Source organism: Trypanosoma theileri (genome assembly GCF_002087225.1).
Source record: "Trypanosoma theileri isolate Edinburgh chromosome Unknown TM35_Tth_20_V1, whole genome shotgun sequence".
NCBI lineage: Eukaryota > Euglenozoa > Kinetoplastea > Trypanosomatida > Trypanosomatidae > Trypanosoma > Trypanosoma theileri.
The window spans coordinates 171,336-192,492 of NW_021639862.1; the positions used below are offsets into that span (position 1 = coordinate 171,336).

At 39.0% G+C, this 21,157-nt stretch overlaps 4 protein-coding genes across 4 annotated transcripts; all 4 read right to left on the reverse strand.

Annotated features, from left to right (window-relative positions):
* Positions 1-139: 139 nt before the first annotated feature.
* On the reverse strand, positions 140-823 carry TM35_000201590 (amastin-like surface protein-like protein; the record flags this gene model as incomplete). Its single annotated transcript, XM_029026844.1, has 1 exon — positions 140-823. The coding sequence occupies one exon, from the start codon at positions 821-823 to the stop codon at positions 140-142; it is 684 nt and encodes a 227-aa protein (XP_028881816.1).
* Positions 824-1,454: 631 nt separating this feature from the next.
* TM35_000201600 (UDP-GlcNAc:polypeptide N-acetylglucosaminyltransferase) lies at positions 1,455-2,912 on the reverse strand (the record flags this gene model as incomplete). The annotated part of the gene is made up of 1 exon (XM_029026845.1): positions 1,455-2,912. The coding sequence occupies one exon, from the start codon at positions 2,910-2,912 to the stop codon at positions 1,455-1,457; it is 1,458 nt and encodes a 485-aa protein (XP_028881817.1).
* A 478-nt stretch (positions 2,913-3,390) lies between these two features.
* On the reverse strand, positions 3,391-5,109 carry TM35_000201610 (uncharacterized protein; the record flags this gene model as incomplete). The annotated part of the gene is made up of 1 exon (XM_029026846.1): positions 3,391-5,109. The coding sequence occupies one exon, from the start codon at positions 5,107-5,109 to the stop codon at positions 3,391-3,393; it is 1,719 nt and encodes a 572-aa protein (XP_028881818.1).
* A 683-nt stretch (positions 5,110-5,792) lies between these two features.
* Positions 5,793-20,489, reverse strand: TM35_000201620 (uncharacterized protein; the record flags this gene model as incomplete). The annotated part of the gene is made up of 1 exon (XM_029026847.1): positions 5,793-20,489. One exon carries the CDS (start codon positions 20,487-20,489, stop codon positions 5,793-5,795), a length of 14,697 nt encoding a protein of 4,898 aa, XP_028881819.1.
* Positions 20,490-21,157: the final 668 nt, after the last annotated feature.

The window sequence follows — 21,157 nt, forward strand, 5'->3', positions numbered from 1 at the left end:
ATATATATATATATATATATATATATTAGATAGATAGATATGTTATTATTATTATTATTATTACTACTATTATTATTGATATTATTATTTAAAAGGTCAACCAATATCTATATATATGGATATAGATATAGATATATATTCACGCAAAGTACTCCACTATGGTAGCCACAAACTGCAGACAAAAGGCCGCGACGAAAATTCCAAATCCCGCCCCGTATTTATACGTTCCCTTCAGTGAAGTTCCCGGCGATATCTCCGTCTCACACAACATCTCATTATATACACCCGCTATACATCCCCATGTTAACACGAGTGTAATGCTGGCGCCAAGGGAAATCACTGCAGGCACAATGCGGCGGAAAAGAAAGATCTCGAACACCAACAACACACCAAGAATGCAGGCAATACAAGAGAGAAGAATAGAAAGAATAGAAAAGGCACGAGAGGCATTGATGTGACTGCGTCGATCGGAACAACCCCAGTCTATTGGTTTATACTCATTTGTACTGCAGGTGGCCCGACCACCCCACATCGTCAAACAAAGAGAACTGCTGCGATCGCGGAATATATCCAGCGGCGTGGCGACCACGGAAAGCACAAAGGAACAAAAACACAAAACACAGAAAAGAATACGTAACATTTGTTTGCGAGAGTTTTTGTGTTTGTGTGGTTCCTGTCGAAAGCGGAAGGACTCGCGGTAAATCTCCGCTACGGAGCCCGCGGACATTCCCTCATTGTGGCTGCCCACACCGTCATTATGTAGTGGTTCCTGGGAATCCGCATGCTGCTGAGATGGCTGCTTTTGTTCTTCTTCTGGGTGCATGATGAACTCTCTTCTTTGTTTATTCAATGGATTCTCTTTTTTTTTTTGTTTTTGTATACTTGTTACTATTGGTGGTTTGTTTGTTTGTTTGATTTTTTTTTTTTTTTGCTCCTTTTAATACTTTTACTTTTTATTTGTTTGGTTTTTTGTTTGGTTTTTTTTTTCTCGTTTATGAGTGTAATTGTAATTGTATTGATGTGTATATATATATATATATTCCCCACCCACCCCCGATGGCCAACAGGAGCAGCAACAACAGGTGAGAAAGAATAGAAAGAAGAAAAAAAAAAAAGAAGAAAAGGAAAAAGAGAGAATCGATAAATATTTAAAAGAGACTTCATTATTTATTTTATTTTATTTATTCATTTATTTCCCTTTTAACAATATATATACATATATGATGATCTCATCCTCCTCTATCGTGGAGGTGTATACAAGACTATTACCGCTCTTCACACACTAGCAGGAAACCCTCAATCCATTCCATGATAAAAAAAAAAAAGAAGAAAAAAAAAATAAAGAAATAAAATTAACAAAAAGAAAAAAAAAACATAAAAAAACATAAAAAAAAGATAGAGAGAACTCATTTCTCCCTTTCTTTCTTTCTTTCTTTTTCTTTTTGTTTTTTTTTCTATTTAATCTCACATAGTCCTTCACCCCCCATCCATCGTCCCTCATTATCTTTGCTCTTTATAAACTCATCACTGAGTTGTGTAAAATGCCAATAACTATGGAGAGACCGCACCTTCCCCATTCCAAAAAACTTTTCATATTGTCCAATTGCGGGATTTAACACATGAGCCTCATCATCCGTTACAATTCGATTTGTTGTGTTGAGTTGACATCGTCGTAGTAAATACAAAACACGTCGAATGGCTGTTCGTTGTTGTAATAATCGATGGGCACGGACTTCATCCCTTACTATCACGGCAAAATACCGTGGGGCCTTATGTCTTTCATAGTTGTGATAAAGTAATGCGGAGCCCGGGCAATAACTATCCCAGCCACTTGTATAGAGTCGAGCGGTGTATAATATCTCCTCTCCATCAAATAAATAGGGAAGATAAGGATCAAATGGTACATCTCGTACAAACTGTGAATCCCCAAATATGTATCCAGCCGCCACAAAGCCTTGTAATACTGGTTTAGATTGAATTGGAATCCATCGTGCTCCGAGTTTGGGGATATTATTTGGCATAATCACTCCTTTACACATAGACATAACATCTAACTTTGTTATTTCCTTATCTGGATTCTCTGGGGTATATCCATTTGGGTAATGAGACATCACTCCACGTGTAGGCATAAGTCGTGCACGTTCAATCATCTTTATATCCCAATCTGGTATAAATCTCGAATGACTATCCACCACCATATAATAATCCTGATTATTAAAAAACAAACTTGTGATGTATCGAGCATATGTTGGGCCACGTGCATCATCTGGTTCTCCCACTCTTGTTATTATTTGACACCCATCCAACACAGAAGTGTTCGTAGAATCTAAAGTCCTACTAGCAGCATGAGGACTAAGCAAACATGTTATCAAATCATTACTTCGTCCAGGATGAAGTAAAGGTGTTGGTTTAGATTTACTTTCTGCATTCTTTTCAGTTTCAAAGGCCGAAGGCACTACATCTTTCCAACGCAGTGTGCGAGTGCGAGTCATATTCATTCTCTGAAGTGTATCGGTGAGATTTATGCAACTCTCATCATTTTCATATCGTTCTTCACTTATACCTATAAATACACGATGTGGAAACCGTGCGCGAGTTAATGCACTCTCAACCGTGGTAACACACTCCACATCACGAAAAGCCGCAATTGAGAGAAATATGGTCGCCTCTTCCACAGATTTGGATGCGGATGGAAGATTATGAGATGAAAAGACATTTCCTTCCATTTTACCGAATACGGCTGAACCCTTTCCCATACGTGATTGGCCTTCTTCTGAATTGTATTGTAATGCCATGCCAGAAATAAGTAAGAAGAGAGCCATACATATGAAAATAGATAAAGAAAGTAATATCAAAAACACCAAACGTTTTCGATGGCGTTGAATCTTCCCTAACTTTTCAAATCTTTTCATTTTTTTTTGTCGTTTTTTTTTTTTTTTTTTTTTTTCCTGTTGCTGATGCCGTTATGAGAACCAATGTATAAACCTAAACCAGAATTCGTATATATTGTTAAATACGCAACATGTTAACAGAATTAAAAATAAAGAAAGAAAGAAAGAAAAAATATTCATTATTATCATTATCATTATTCAAGGAATGTATAATTATCATTATCCAATACAGAATCAGAAGAAGCAGAAGAAAAAAAAAAAAAGATCGATCGGAATAGTATGGAGAAGGGTAAAGAGAGAATAGAAGTGCAAGTATACAAATCGATAAAGCTTCTTTTTTTTTTTTTACTTTACTTTATTCTTCCTTTTTTTTTTTTTTTTCCTTCTTTTACGCTCTTCTTTTTTTTTTTGTCTTGTTTTGTTTTATTTATTCGCATCTAAACAGTAATACCTACTCTCACATTATAAACACACACAAATAGAGAGAGAGAGAGAAACCTCACCGCATAAACTTTCGCCGCCACCATCTTGGTGAGGTTCCCCGCACAAACTGCAGAAAAGTTGTGCAGTCCTCAAAGAGACCGGTATCCCGGCCGAGTTCTCCAATCAAAGCAACAGGGAAATCGGGCTCTAACTGTACAGAAACCATGGGATTACCACCCAAGGCAAATGGTAATAATGGGGCAATACTTCGCATACTGCTATTCACATACGGTTCAGATAAAATAGGGGCAACAATGAGATCAATATCTCGAAATTGTTCTTCTGTTGCACGTAGTACAGTATCTCGTGCACGTAAGGCTCGATGATAGTCAAGACTTGTTAAAGTTCTACCATTAAATATAGCTGATACCAATTCATCTGGTAGTTCATCTAATACACCTGATTGCGAAGTTGTTCCCCCTACTCCTCGCATACTGGAAGTAGTCGGTGAAAAGACACGATCAAATGACTGAGAAAGTTCATATAATGCTATAGTTTGTATAGCTTGTACCACTACTTCCAAGTCTACATCAATAGTTAATGGTATAACTTCTAATACTTCATTCTTTCGCATAGCATTTCGGGTAGAAGCAAGACGAAGAATACGACGACGAAATTCATCTGCAGAAACCATACGTTCTTGACAAAGTGCATCAATCCAATCTGCAGGGTAACCTACAGAAAGTTCAATATGACGTATATACATTTCCTCACTAGAACCACTACTGCTACCATGTCCATTCATTCCTGAAGAATCACCGTAATGTAATCCCTTTACACCACTACCACTATTGGTGTTGGTGATGTTATTATTATTACTACTACTATTACTACCACTTCCTCCTCCTCCACCACTATTGTTATTACTACTACTACTACTACTACTAGAACTACCACTACTATTATTATGACTATTGTTAATACTAGTAGAGGAAGTACTATTGGTATGACTAGTTTTACTGTGGTTCTTTTGATATTCATGCTCTGTACCACCTTTACCGCTACTACCGGTATTTGTCTCCTTCCATTCTTCACTGAGAAAAGAAGTTGGCTGAATAGCCGATGTAAATACCTCCCAAAGATAAAAAATATCATCAAGACGAGCAGCGGTTATACCTACAGACATAGATGGAGCTCCAATCCCACAGTTATCCGTAAAAGTTGCAAAAGACTGCGATGTTGGTTTAAACGCGGCCACATCATAATGTAATGGTGATGTCATCGCCGCAGGACCCATAAGAGCTGAACTAATCGCGTAATTACACGCCCCACGAGATACGGCCACTGCAGCTGGACAGTCCGCTGCTAATAAACTCGCCTCTCCAATAGTGACGGGTGTTCGACAAACCAACTTCCCTACAAACTGAGCCCCATGCCGTCGTAGCCACGAGACGAATGGAAACTCATGTTGGGGCAATTGATGGAGTAATTGCGAGTCCACACCGTAGCGTGTGCGGAATTCCCGCACATCGAGCGTATCGGAAACACCAATTCCCACACCGCTGAGCATCCCGTCTGGGAAGAAACTGCGCTGCAGATCGGCCTCTCCCGCTACTTCCGCAAAGCAGAGAGGCGGTGGAATGACGTGTTTGGCCTTCGCAGAGGCCCGTCCACTCGCCGTGAGTTCCTCCGCGTGTTGCCGCATTTCATTCACGACTTGCCGCTGCTCAGAAGTTTTATACCGCAGTCGCTGCATGGCACGGCGAACACCCACGCCACTATGCATTGTAGACATGAATCCAGCCTCAATCTACCTCTTATACATAGAGAGAAAGAGAAAGAGTGAAAGAGAGAGAGAGAGATAAAGAAAGAAAAGGCTTCTAATTGTGAAAAAAAAAATAAAAATAAAAAAAGAGGAAATGAATAAATAAATGACATTTCCTAGTCCACACGTACGCAATGCGTTACTGTAATATATATATATATATATAAGGTACTCATGTATGTACGTTTGTATGTATTAATATATTAATTGGTGGGGTGATCAGTTTGCTCTTCCTCACTCAACAAACTAAAATTCCCTTCATTGCAAAATGAGGGGGACAAAAAAGGAAATAATAATAATAATAATAATAATAATAATAATAATAATAATAATAATGGATTTCTTTAAAATCCCAAGGTAAGCAAAAAAAAAAAAAAGAAACGCCCAAAGAAACACAAATGTGGGCAAGAGAAGAGAGTCAGGAATCTTTCCTCCATTCCCCATCCTCCAGAAAGAAAAAAAAAAAAAAAATGAGCAAATTAAAACGAAGATAAAAAAAAAAAAAAATGTCTAAGCTGCAAGAACTCATTCCTTTTCCATCAATTATCTTATCTTTACTTTTCTTGTTTTTTTTTTTTTTGTTGTTGTTTTTCTTCCTCTTCTTTTTCTTCGTTTTGTTCTTCTTCTTCTTCCCCAAAAAAAAGAAAATGATTTTACCAGTGGGGTGCCCAAAGACTCCAACCGTGTGGGGTGTTTACAGTTCCAACTAGATTTTCTGGTTCCATTGCTGCTCGAATAAGTTGCGATACACGTTCATTAACAGTTCGTGCAGTACCACGATTACCTAAATTAGAAGTAGCTCGACCCATTAACTTAGAAGAAGAAGAGACTGTTGGTGGTAAAAATGGTTTTTCAGGAACATTAATAGATACTTCTGGATCTGCCATACTATTGTGAGGATAAAGGAAAATAAGATCTTTAGAATCTTCTGTTGGTGGATAAGTAAAATATACAAGTTTTGGTTCATCTTGCATAGGAAGAAACTCATCTGTAAGTTTTTCAATCATAGATGAACCATCAAATAATCGTGGTAATAGATTACGACGTTGTTGTTGCTGTTGTTGTTGATATTGAATATTTCGTGTTCTCCATGTATCAAATACTGCCGCATTTACTGCTGAATAAGACATTCTTCGAAAAGCCTCTGTTGCCGCAGTTGCACGTCTTCTTTCTTCTTCCGATTGTCCTTCTGTTCGTGTTCCTTGCTCTGTCGTATCATGTGTATTTGTACTGTAAGGTACCGTAATGGCATTTTGTGTAGCTTTTAATGGACTTGAAGAGATACTTTTATCAAATCCAGCTACGGCTAATTCCATTGTATGCGGCGCTCCTTCCATAATAGGCGTTGCGGGAAGTTCACCAAGTGGAGTTGTCATGGCACCGGCATTTACACAAAGATCAGCCGGTTGTAAAGTAACACCGGAAGCTGTTAGTCGAGAGACTTCTCGATTAGAGGCATCTGGTATATTCACACCACTATTACTCTTTATAGTAACATCCACATCTACACCATCTGTGGGAAGTGATGGTTGTTGTTGTATGGTTGGACTCCATGTAAAGTATCTTAAATCATGAAATCCAAATGAAATAATACCAGTTAGTTCACGTCTATATCGTAAAAAAGAATAAAGACATCGTGTGGCTCGTCCAAGAAAAACACCATATGGACACATTAATGGTAAAGGTGAAGCCAAACATCCTGTTAGTCTAAATATAGATGGATCTCTACAAAAATGCGATGAAGCAGATGATGGATTATTCTCTTCTATTATCATTTCATCCTTACGTATTTCTTCACTTAAAACACCATCCACAACGGCTGAGGAACCCGAGTGTCGATTTCTCATGGAATGAGGAGATAATGGTTGAAGTGCGTGAACACCAAGATGATGAGAGGCAACATGACCAGTTGAAAAATCTACAAAAAATGTCGCACATTCTCTTTGTGTAGTATCTAATAAATACTGTAATATACTCCATTCTGCTAATTCATGTGTATACACATGTGTAATTTCCAACCACTGGGCAGCATCTGCAGAGGAAGACTGAAAGGCAAGCCGTAATGCAGGGGTATATCGTGGTGATTCTAATTCAAGAATACTAATTCGAAGTTTTGTTAACGCTTCTGCAGTTATTGGATGTATATTTTTAGATTTTTTACAAGGAGACATAGAGATAGAACTATAACCTTCACTCATTTGAAATTCTTCATTATCAACATCTGTAGAAGAAAGATTAGTTGTCGTTCGTTTTCCAGGTGCATCTGATGTCTTTTGAGATTCTTCCCTAGTTCTTGAACGTCCTTGTAGTAATTCTTCAGCTATTGCTAACAGTGATACTAATTTTGCTGCAGGTCGTGGATATTCAGCCTCTGATAATTTCTTTGTTAACATTATTTGACGTATAAAAGTACATAACGGTCTAACATGACCATCATTAAATGCTAATTCAAGAAGACTTTCATATTTTGCTAAAAGTCTTCTTCTATTACGTTCTGATCGTGAAGAATGAGCTGCATCTGTGGTATCTGTATATTTATGTCTTTGTGGACCTGTAGATGAGGATGCTGCATGTGTAGAATTACCATCATTTACATCTGTAGAAGCATCCTCTTGTTGTTGTTGTTGTTGACTCTTTCGATGATTTTGTTGATTATAAAAACTGTTCTCATCTCGATATCGTAGACTATATTCAGAAAGAATATGAAAGATAGAAGATGGTTGTCGCATCATAGATGCTGCACAGTTAAACTGTAAAGATGGTGGTAATTTAATAAGCCATCCAGAAGTGTAAATAGCACGATCTGGAAGTTGAGTAATAAACTCCTGTATCCCAATAGGAAGAACGAGAGGTCTACGCACAAACTGTACAGGAAGATGACCAAGAAGACAACAAACAGCACTTTCCATTGTTGCTAAAGGACGAATAAAAGCAGTATGATCTGTAGACTCTGTATGTGAAATGCCCTTCTCACCACCTACAGCTGGTAATGTAATAGATGCCAAACCAAATGAGGTCACATCACTTCCTCCTCCTCCAACACATCCACCAACACCAGCAGCAGAAGTCGTAGTAAGCGTAGCCATATCAACAGACATTTGTCCTCCTCCTCCTCCTCCTCCTCCTCCTCCTCCTCCAATATTTCCTAAACCATATCCTAATGATGATGGGGTTGTGGAACCCACAGTAATATCCTCTACCACATCAATATTATGAAATCGTAAACATGATCCATCTGAAAGAAAGAAAAGAAGAACCTCTTCACGTCGTCTTTGTGGAGCTTGATGAGGAACAAGTTGACGACGTACGTGTAAAATACGTTGAACTTCAGAGGGTCTTGCTTTAGCAGATCGTTCTTTTTCTGATAATATCTCATTCTCATTACCGGGAGAAAAATTCTTTGTTTTACTTGCTGAATACTTCATTGAATTTTCCTCTTCTCCATCAACCTCTACGATGCGGCGTTGAAGAAACCATGTAGGTGCTGGTAAAGCACATGTACCTAATGAAATAGAAGTATTTTTCCCATTACGTACAAACTCACATAATTGTATGGTTTGTTGAATCATTGCTTTCTGTTCAGCACCAACTTCAGCCAATATACGAAGCATACTAGATCGCCACTGATGTTGTGTATCATTTGGTCTCTGAATAGCAACATCTATTTCACGTCTATCTGTACCTCCTGGTGAACTTAAGGAATTAGCCGCCATAGATTTCCAATTTTGCTGCTTTTGTTCTTGTTGTTGTTCCTGTTGTTGTTGTTGTTGTTGTTGAAGTAAAGTAAAAGTAGATTCCGACGCGATATCCTGTCGAGATGCCCCAACAACGGACTTTCCCTCTTCATTATGGGTCTCTTCTGTTACAAACAAACTTGATGCGGTTGGGCCTGTTTGTGCAGATGAGATTGAATGTGTATTGCCAGGATAGTTTTCCGCCCGTCGTCTTTCCTCATCCTCTTGTTGTTGTTGCTGTGTGAGTAGAGACTCATGCCGGTGTTCAAAGGTGGCGGTGAGGTGAAATACACATTGACATAACATGGAACGGGACTTCATACACATATCCCGAACGGCATCGTGTAATTTACGGTGACGGGCCGCTGCATTGATGAGAAATGGCAATACAGCTCCCCAGTGAAGATACATAGCGGGGGAGAAGTCTAGTTGAGCAAAGCCAGCCCCACGTCGAAATCTTTCATTGTTCCTACTTTTATTATTATTATTATTATTATTATTATTATTATTATTATTATTATTATTATTATTACTTATATTATTATTAGCAGTAGTAGTAGTAGTAGTAGTGGTACTGTTGTGTTGTGGAAGGCCACGACTAGCATCCGCGTCATTTCCAGTTTCATGCTCATCATCCTCGTTATTACTACTATTATTATAGTGAGTGACAATTTCCTCCAATTTAAGTGCGAGATGCAGTGATTTTAATACAAGATGTACAGCAGGAAGTGCTGCCCGTGCATGCCGCAGACGTCGTGTGGAAGCACTGCTAAAAGGTCCAATGCCGGTTATTGAAGTAATAGCAGAACTATTCCAGAATTGAGCAGATTTCTGAAGTGCACTAATGGCCTTTTCCGATTGAACACAAAAGTTATTAAGTGTTTCAGGTTCTCGGGTGGAATCCCACTCTGCATAGATAGCCATGCAAACATCAAATAATAATAATCCAAATTCTCTCCATATAGATGGAATAACATCAGAAGATCCAATAACATATTCCATAAGACGATATTCACGTAAAAGGATATCCGCCGGAGATTCTTCTTCATCCAAATCATGTGTATGATAACTACTATGACTATTGTTACTATCATTACTTCCCTCACCACCATATCGCGTTGCGGAAGAAAGAAATGAAGCACAAACACGTGAAGGAATTTCAGGTGAAAATCCCATTCCATCATTTGGATGAGGACCAAGCATAGGAGATGGTGCTGCAGATACAGATTTACGCCTTTGATGAATACTTGCCAGTTTACGTTGACATTCAAGATGTAATAGAAGTAACTCTGCATGATGTTCACTTACAGGTCCTGGACCAATAAATCCTGCGAATTCCATTCCTTCTGTCCCAGATAATCGCATTACAGATGGTATATTTGCTAATCCACTGTTACACTTTAACATAAGATCCTCCACTATTTCATTTTGTAAACGTCCCAATTCTCTTGTTCGATGTAAATGTTGTAATTCAAGTCGATACTTCTCTAATAATAAGGTATTACGGTATTTACGTTCAGTTTCTATATCACTACTATCAATAGGAAGAGAGTAAAAGTAATCTATTGTTCGTACTGCTCTTCTTGGTAATCCTTCTTGAGTAATTTCTTCCGTAAGTACCAAAATATTACGAAGTTGACAATCTGGTGAAACGAGGGTACTACGAAGAGCAATTGTTTCAAATCTCTGTAATACAGTACAGTGAGCAGGAAGAGGTCTACCAGCAATATTCTGTAATCGCCTTAATGTGGCTTCTGTATAGGCGGCCATATCAATTCGTCTATTTGAATGTGGCTCTTGAGATTCTCGTCCTCCACCTAATATAGTATCACTTTTCATTTCAGAAGAAGCTGTAATACCACCACTTGTTGTACCAGCAGCTGTAGTAGTATTATTATTATTATTACTAGTAGGAGTAGTGGTAGTATTAGTATTAGTATTAGTAGCATTAGTAGTAGTAGTATTTGTATTGGTATTAGTAGTATTTGTATTAGTGGGTCCTGACATTTTATTATTCCCAGCCCCTAGTTCACCTTTTAGTTCAATAGCATCTATGCCTTCTTCAAGGTCAGAAATTTGTTGAAACATGATACTTAGTTCAAACTTTAATCGTGTATTCGCTGTGTGAAAAACACCGTAAAAATCCTTTAAAGTTGTACGCAGAGCTTCTAATACGGATTTAGCTTTTCCATACTCCTTAGAGGCTGTAAGAGAAGCTGCTCGAAAAATCTCTAAATGTTTGTAGAAATGAAAATCCTTATTACATCCACGTGGGTGACGATCACCATTATCACGGTCTATAGGGGAAAAATGATCGTAACCAATTTCATTTGCAATATCCCAACGAGAAAGAGCTTTAGCAGCAGAAACTACATATCTAGTCATATGAGCATATCTAGATCCACTTAAACCTGTAGAAGATGAACTTGAAACATTAAGGTGGGGTTGATATAATTCTATTTCTGGTTTAGATTCCTCTTCAGGGGCAAATGGAACATCCTTTATCATCATCCACATATTTAAAATACTTTCAAAATCGTATACATGCATATAGCAACGCATAGCACCAAGAACATCAGCAGAAGAAAGTAATTGTCGCTTTACTCCCATATTAGAAATTTGCATATGAGGTCCATTTACACGATTCTTTAAAGTTGCCCAAATAGAACGTAGATATTCCTGAGATGCGGCTTCAAACCACCCTAATTCAAGAAGAGCAGGTGGTGGTACACAAACTTCTTCACCATACATGATAGCACCTACAACTGTGGAAGGGGCGTCTTCATTATCTTCTCTCCTTTCCCAAGGGAGTTCTCCATCATACGGTGTAAGCGATGCTCTTCTAGCTGCTGATGTTGATACCCCTGCTGCTGTTGTTGTTGTTGTTGCTGTTGCTGTAGTAGTACTAGTACTAACTGTAGTGGTAGTGGTAGTTGTATTTCTTCTTGTTGTTGTTGCTGTTGTTGTTGTTGTTGGTTTTGTGGTTGTATATGCATCTTCAACAAATTCACATGTTGGGCTGGAAACCGCACTCATACCACCACTTTTCCTTCTCTCATTTTTATATGAACGTAGTAATTGATGGGCAGCACGGCGAACAAGTGGATGAAAAGATAAAAAACGAGGATCATTTAAATAATTAATATCTTCTAATGCTACCACAACACGTTCTAATGCTGACCATGTAAAACCGGTTAGTAACTGTTGTTCAACATAAAATATTACAAGAGGTGGGTTAAGAGCTCGATCAGCTAGCACAACTAAAAGGTCTAGTGTAATGTATGTATTCTCAATTATCCGTAAAAGAGAACTATTAAATAGTGAAGGACCATAAAGACGAATATGATGTGCTAAACGTGCCATCTCTGCAGCGATGATTTGTGGTACATGATTATGCATATGTACAAAATCACAAAGAAGCTGCATCCACCGACGAACAACTCTATCTTCACATTTTGTAAGATGTGATAAAAATGCAATAGGTAGTAAATCAGATGAAAATATTGTAAAGTGACGACGAACTAGTGGTAAGCAACTACTTACACATATATGATCACTACTTTCAACAAGCATTGTACAGAACTGTTCAAACCATGGTCTCCATTCACTAAAGGAAAGGTTTTCATGTTGACGGAAAAAACGCTGCTCATCTGTTTCCTCTACACCTTCGTCAACATCATCATCATCATCATCATCATCATCATCATCATCATCATCTTCTTCACCTTCTTCTCCTTCTCCTTCAAGCTGTGAAGTGTGTTCGTATTTCGCTGTTGTTGGCCTTTCATCATTATAGTTAGTAATACTATTGTTGCTGCTTGACAATAATTCATATTGTCGTGGAAATGGAAGGTGTGGTTGTCGCCTAAACGGACTGCTTTCATTACCAGTACCAACATTTCCACTGGAATTATTAACAACGACAAAAACCGAAGCTGCAGAAGTAGAAGTAGGTAGAGCTGTACCGACAGTTGTAGCCGGAGAAGAAGAATAATCATCACTAAAAACACCAACCCTTGTAAGTGAAGGGATATTACTACAACGTACTCCACTTACTATTGTTTCTCCTGTGCGTGCTGTAGCTAGCAATCGATGAGTAGCATTATCTGTTCCAGATGTTGGTCCAGTAGCCATGGAAGATGAAATAATATGCATGGATGACATGGAAGATGAGTGTGAATCTTGCATCAATTGTGGTTGACGAATTGGTATAGGAGATGAATGTAATTGTACTTCACGAGAAACAGATATAACCCTTCCTGTACGATCTGTTTGTTGTTCCGTGTGTATAACATTCGATGACATATCTTGAGATGCAGCAGTTGAACTACTACCCTGAGATAATGCGGTAGATTTACTTTGTACACCCTCTTGTTTCTGTCTTTGCCCTTCTACTTGTAAATTTTGTTGTTGTGACTGTTGTGGTGGTCGTTGTGGTGCTGGTGATAGTGATGGTTGTTGCTTCTGTTGCTGTTGATGATGATAAGATCGTGGTGAGAATGTGGATACTGATGCGGATGGTGTTAATGGACCGAGTTGCTGTCCCTGTGAGGGCGCTCTGAGAGGGAGAAGCCCCACACGGTACTTTGGTGAGGTGAGACTGTGAAAGAAATCCACCACCACGTTGTCTGCCTGAAATCGGTACTTGAGATACTCCACAATCATGAGTTCATACGAGACGGCGGGGAGTCGACATCTGCCGGCGACCAACAGCACGCAGGCGAGCAGCTCCATCTCCAGCGGCGACTCCCACGCGGAGTGCACCTCCCCAAATGGAAACGACATTGGGAGGAGATGCGACCCGGCCGGCGGCTTCTCCCACTCCTCCTCCCGCTGGGGGGCGGGCTCGAGCAGCAGGCGGGCGAGTGAAGACTGCGGGAACCACACGGCCGCCCCCGCCCCCCGCTGCCGGCGGAGTTCCGCCTCCCACTCCCGCACCCCCGGGGCCGCCCTCACAGGAGCCGGCGGTGGGGCCGCAGGCGGAGTACTCATGCGGGAGAAGAAGGGCAGCCAACGATGACGTTGTGGTTTTCCCTCTTGACGGTGTTTCCCTTGTTGAGATCGCTGTTCTGCCTGGGCGTGTTGTTGTTGGAGTTCATGTGCCACAGTCTTTAAAGCGGACTCGTGGAGATCGGCGTAGTACCAGAGTTGCAGTAAGGCACTCTCAATAACAGCAGTGGCAGTCGTTGTCACATCACTAGTATTCAAAAGATCTACCAAGACCTGTGCAATCTGACGGCTTACCTCAATGTCAATACCAGTAGTAGATGCAGTAGTAGTAGAAGAAGATTCTAATGTATGTATTCTTGAATCCAATGTTCCTGCTGCACTTCCTGAATTTCGAAGTAACTGTGAAAGGGCTAAACAAGCAGATTCTATTGTTAATTGATCCGCAATAGGTAAAAGGGAATGAATGGCCTTTAGTATATCACTTATAACAATTGAAGTTGTATTATTCCATGTTGTTTTTTTATGTACTACTGTAGGTCGATGATTACCAGTTGATAATTGTTGGACATTTACAACAGATGTTGCAGGTAGAGTTTCTCCCAAAAGTTGTACAAGTTTACCCAATAAAAGAGAGAGAAACTTTTCACAATGTTCTTGTACCAAATCTGGTACAGACATACAAAGTGCCATGAGTAATTTACAACATTTAGAAAGTGCATAAGAGGAAGATACCCAATGTTGTTCAAGAAATGCTACTAAAATAGCATACATAGGCGCAATAGCTCGACCAGCGAGTTGTACAAGTTCTGCAATATTTTCCATAGTAGATACTCGTAATGGAGAATCTGCACCGGCACGTTCTAATAAACCCGCAAGAACACTTAAAAGTGAAGGCATATATAAATCTAAACTTTTTAATACACGTGCATCTCGTAGAATAGCTACTGTTGCCTGTAAACATGCCCCTAATTCTTCATTTGTAAAGGCGATAACACCGTTTAAAGCTTCTGAAAAAGTTCGTAAAAGTACATGAAGAATAATATCAGGCCACATAGCTTCTGTAAATTGTGCTCGTAATGGATCACCATGTCTTTTTTGTAATAATAACTTCGTATCATTAATGTGAAGTGGAAATGGTAATCTATACTTATACTCTGGTCGACTAAGGATAACGGTTGTACCTTGAATATCCTCACGATGATGATGTGGTTCAATAGAACTAATTGTACCAAGTAACTTTAAAACGGATAACGATAACTCTGATCCAATAGAAGGTTTCTGATATAATAATGATTGTAAACTTGAGATAATATTTTGTAATTCAGATGTATTATAAAATGGTTTTGCTACTAAAACACATTGAATATTTCGTTGTAATGCACCAATAGCAGCATGTAATCGTTCACTATCCCCATCACGAAGTAGTAATTGAGCAGAAAGAATTTTTAATAATACTTCAAATTTACACCACTCTTCACGTGGACTTTCATCCATAAGATATGATAACATACGAAGAGCTATTACTACCGTATCACGTTCAGCTGAATGATGTGGCATTAAAACTTGCTGCAGTAATTGTAATAAACTATCCATATAAAGTGGTATAGAATGTGAAACAGCTTGTACTAGTTCAAACATTAACTTTAATTGTTCTGCATTAGTAATAGTGGTATTATTAGTTCTTTCATGACAATAATGTGAATAAACAACAGATTCTTGAAAATCACGTATTTTTTGAACTAATACTTTACGTAATCGTGGATAAACTACAGATGGAATATAATGTGCAAGTCGTCTTAAAATAAGTACTACTTCTACACGATTTTGTGGGCATTCATCATTAAGTACTTCAAAGAGAAGATCTATTATCTCAACATGTGTATAGAGAAATTGATCCGTCTCTGAAGAAAGATTCTTTAATGCTTCATAACGAATATTTTCCTCCGGATCACATACAGCAACTTCTACTAATCGATGTAATACCTCACGTAAGATATTAAGATGGGATCGACCTGTATGATGTTCACAAGAATACATCATATTACTATTAGTATGTGTGGAATCTAATGTAAAAAGGATACGAGCACTATTCTTCATCCCACTACTATTATACGTACTATTATTAACCGTTACATGTATAGAATTCTCTTCATTTCGAAAAGAAGGGAATCTTGTACGTGTAGATGGATACTCCAAATCAAAAGTCGCACTCGTCCCAGGAGTCGTTGTAGCTGTAGGAATCGTATTTGTATTGGTAACATTCGTCGTTGTCATCATCGTCGCAGATTTTCCTTTTATATTCGCTGAAGTAGAAGCATGAAGAACTGTTCCTGGTGATAAGAGATGTGGATCATGGCCTTCCCCACGTGAATGTCGTGGACTACACATCGTAACAGTCATTCGATTTCCAACAGGAGTTCCTTCACTTCCCTCCTCCTGTACGGTATAGAGACAGTCGGAGAGAAGGATCTTCACACAGGAGAGTATACACTCTCGTCGAAGAGCCGCATCGCGGTGAAGCATGTAAGGGGCACAGACTTCCAAAAAGAAATATCCCGTTCCTTCCCAATTCATAGAGAAACCTTGTAAAACACGAAAACACATTTTCTTCTTTTCCAAGTTAAAAAAACTTGTGATTAAAGCTGTAGTTGTGTCCATTTTATCCTTTACGTCCGTATTATTATTATTATTATTATTATTATTATTATTATTATTATTATTATTATTACGTACTCTTTCACTATCTGTAAGAACTTCTGTAATACGTTGTATTACCGCCGATCGACATAGTGGTCGGAGTTCTTGATATACAGCACAAACCTTTGCGGTAATTCCAGTCATTTCTTTCGTAAAAGGAGCTGCAATTGCCATTTCTGTTAATTGTGTCACAATGGGTTGAAATCGTTCACGCAATTCATGTGGTGTGTTGTGTACAAGTAGGGCAAGAACAGGAAATGCAGCTGGACAATACGTTGGTGTATTATATTGTAAAGCACAGTGAAGAATAGGATAAACATGTTGTAAAAATACAGCTTCGTATATACGTGGATACGTACTAGAAATAGCAGCAAGGAAAAGAGTCATGTTAATAAGAGACATTGAACATGGATCATTTACGCAATAAAATAGTTCAGAAGAATATATATCTCGTAATTCATCTTCTGTACGATGAGATGAATATGACACTTCAGCAACACCTCGAAATGCCGTAATGGAACGAGATACAAGAAGACGTAAAGCCATATGTACATCCTTTTCTTGTAAACTTCGTGGACTATACATGGCAAGAACAGGAAGTAACCGTTCTGTAGACCATGATTGCACCACATTTTCTTCTGGATTACATGAAATACATAATTCCAATAACTTACGTAATGTAAAAGGGGGAATAAAATAACCTAATTCAGCAGCTTTTTTACTTTCATTTGCAAATCTTAGTGAAACTGTACGACTTGGCTTTTCATCTGACATTTCATGTCGAAATCTTTGATGCTGTTGATTCAGATGATGATGATGATAATAATAATAATGCTGCTGCTGTGGTTGTTGTGGTTGTTGTTGTTGTTGTTGTTGGTAGTTTGGCATACCTGTAATGGATGATGTGGTGGAGACTCCAGCGGCTCCTCCTGTTCTCCCTATTGTCATTCCACGCAGTTGAGGCATCATCGTTGTATTCACAGAAGTATTCATTTGTGTGGGTAAACGTCTTCGCAGAAGTACAGGCATTTCCAATGAACGACTATCCTCTTTAAAGGCTCCACGTAAACTACACCATTCCGGTCCATCATCATCGTCATCATCATCATCATCATCATCATCATCGGAATCATCATCATCATTATCATCATCCGAATCTTCATCATCATCATGAACATCATTGTTATTCTCATCATCCTCATCATCCTCATCCTCCTCCATGTGATGCCCATCCGCATCCTTTCCTTCCCGCATGTTGTGATCACGACTCTTTGCAGGTTGAATGGCCGTATCCCGGCGCTGTGGAATTCCTCTAGCGGAGTCCTCCGTCTCTGTGCTGTGGGAAACCACATCCACATCATCCTCTACACGAAGTGGGAACTCAGCGGTATCTCGGCCTGGTGAGATATCACGTCTCGCACTACGCAGACTACTCACACAAGAAGAAGGTGAACTGGTAAGTACTCGTAATGGTGATCCTGTTACATTTCCATGGACTATAGTAGTAGTAGTAGTAGTGGTAGTAGTAGTAGTGGCGATATTTGATGTTGGGATCGCTCCCCGTCCTGTTGTTTGTTCAGTACTCATTGGTGGAGGCATTGTAGATGTTGTGGCGGCTCCCCCTCCTCCTGTTCCTCCACCTGTTGTGGTGGTAGTTGTAGTTGCAACACTTGGAGATGTTTGTAAGTCTACGGAAGTAAGAAAAGATGGTTCACAGTTTGGATGGCAACAGCGTAATGCACCAATATAAGCTCCTACTACCAAGGTTCCTGCGTGTAAAGTAATATCAGGATTTCGTGGTAATGGTACTTGAGTGAGACGGTATTGTAACTTTCTGTGTGTGGATCTCGTTGCACTTCCAGTATGTCCACGTACACTTGAAGGAGGAATATCAAACGCTGGTAGTTGAAAGCAGGAGGTTAAAGAAGTATTCAATTCTTCTATAGTTGTTGTGATGGCTGCATTATCTTTAGCTGTTAACGTAACATCCACAGATAAATCGGCTGTCATTGCAGATGAAGAAAGGTGATGATGGACACTGCTACTACTAATATTATTATTATTATTATTATTATTATTATTATGGTTATCCATATTACCATCACCACCTAATAATCGCTTTCCAAGTGAAACCAGTTTTGTTTTAATAAGTCCAAATACTTGTGGAGATTGACTATTACCACGACTACCACCAGTACTAGTACCAGTACCAGTACCACCACTGGAATTACTCAATGTGTGCGTCTTTACTTCACTACGTCGTGTTGTCACTATAGGAGTGGGCTGTTGTAATACAGGTGGACGCTGGAATGTATTACTGGAGGTATCTTGTATTCCTTCCACTGGTTGTAGTATTCGCGATATGGATGGAACAGAGAATAAACTTGGAAAATCTTGTTTCTTTTCCGGAGATGTTAACAATAGTATAGCGTGTTGTAACAACGTATTTACAGATCGGTAATTTTTCTGCTCAAGTGCAATAACAAATAATGCCCGTAATGTCGCTGCGGCTAACTCTCGAATACGTTCTGAAAAGGTATCATTACAAAGTGAAGTCCATATCGCAAGAAGAAGTGCATCCCGTTCATTTGATAAAAGTGCACGGTAGAGAGATGTTGGCCATAGGGCTATATGTCGAATAATAACAAGACCCGTTAATTGTTCAGCCTCTGTATTCCCATACTGTGCAAAGCCGCAGGCAAGTGAGAGAAGTTCAGAGGTGACTTTAAGATACACTGTGGAGCTGGCCCCAATCACATGTAATTGACCCCACGCCTCCATAGCAAGTGTTGCTGTAGACAAACGTGAGGTTGGTAAACAGGCACGAAGATGATTAAATAGAATAGTCACTCGTTCATTTCTACTTGCAAATCGCCAAGTGGCTACACGTGTAATGATGTGCAGGGCGAGTACACGTTCTCCACGTTCAGAAAGTGTGCGAAAGAGGCGATTCAGACGATTCACAATCGCATCTCGTTGATCACTAGGGCCTGCATTCGCCTTATTAGTAGGAAGAGAGGCAGCAGACTCCAAGTTTACCGTAAATCCTGCTGTTTGCATTCCAACAGTGGTAGAATTTCGTTCTTGTAAAAGTAAACGATTACTGGATTCCACCAACGCTACAAGGGCGTTAAGGCCTCGTTGATATGATCGCCCAAGAGACTCATAGGAGATACCACCATCTGTTAATGGTGGTTGTGCGTAATTGGCAAATACATCAATTCGCTCCGCTGAGAGTCTAACTGCAGTACTACTGCTACTACTACTACTACCACTAACATGCGGAGTAGAGCCCATACGAGCATCTGTAGATGTTCGACGATGTGAAGGCCATCTATAAGAGTTATGATATTCTGAACGTGGTCGTTCCGATCTCGTTTTGCGGCTTGCTGAGAGAACTGTATCTACATGTCCTGCAGCTTTTCGTGTTGAGTTTCGTGTTGGGGTTGAGGACCACATTGTGGTAGGCGTTAAACTAGGAGAAACGCCTTGTAATGATGGAGATGAACTGAGAGATGCTGCACTGCTACTGGCGGTTGATAATCCACTAAAGTACTGTAGAAGAGGCGGGAGTAATTGTAAATCAAGATAAGATACAAATGGACCAGTTCCTCTACTACCTTCATGGTTGTAGTTGTTACTATTATAATTATTATTCTTATGATTCTTGTTACTGATGTTACTACTACTGTTGTTGTTGTTATTGTTATTGTTATTATTATTATTATTATTATTATTATTATTATTGCTGTGAGTATTCGTGCTGTTATTCCAGTTATCTGTTAGCGGATCGCATGGTGTTGTTGGTGGAACAATTCCATCCAACTCCCGTAAATCTCCTGAGAGTATTGAACTACAGTTATCATGACGAAATAATTGTTTTTCTTGTTTTTCTTGTTGCTGTTGATTTGCGGAGGTGCTGAGAGGTGTGAAAAACTCCTGTACAAGAGCATCTAATTGAAGAGCCATTTGTCGTCGTCGTCGTCGTCGTCGGTATTGTTTTTCTTTTTTTTTTTCTTACTGATCTCGTTTCTCTTTGATTTCTTTTTTTTTTTCCTTCTTCTCTTTTTTACTCTCTTTGTTTGTTTCTTTCTTCTTTTTTTTTTTGCTTTTTTGCTTGTTTGAAATTACTTCTTCTTCTTCTTCCTCGTTTATTTGATTTTTTTCTTTTCTTTTCTTTGGATCGTTCGTCTCTCACCCACTCCCACAGCAGCAGCAGCACCCAAACCCCCAGACAACTACAGTCCCCAGAAGAGAGAGAGAGAGGTGCAAAAATAAAAACAACAAAAAAAAAAAACTAATGTTCAGTTCACGCAGCAAATCGTCCTTTTTTTTTTTCTTCTCTTCTTTTTTCCCCTTTTTTTTCCGTTTTGTTTTGTTTTTGTTTTTTTCGTTTCTTTTTTCTTTTTTCTTTTTTTTTCTCTTTTTTTTCGTTCCACTTGTACTTTTTAATCGATCTTACACGATTCACGGAAATCACGAAAACAAAAAGATAAGCAATATGATACAGTGTATTTCTCTCTTTCTTTCCCTTTCTCTCTGTTTATATATATATAAACTTTTCCTTGTGGTTTTGTTTTTCTTTCTTTTCTTTCTCTTGTTTTTTTTTTTTTTTTTTTACGCCTTCGCGATTGTGT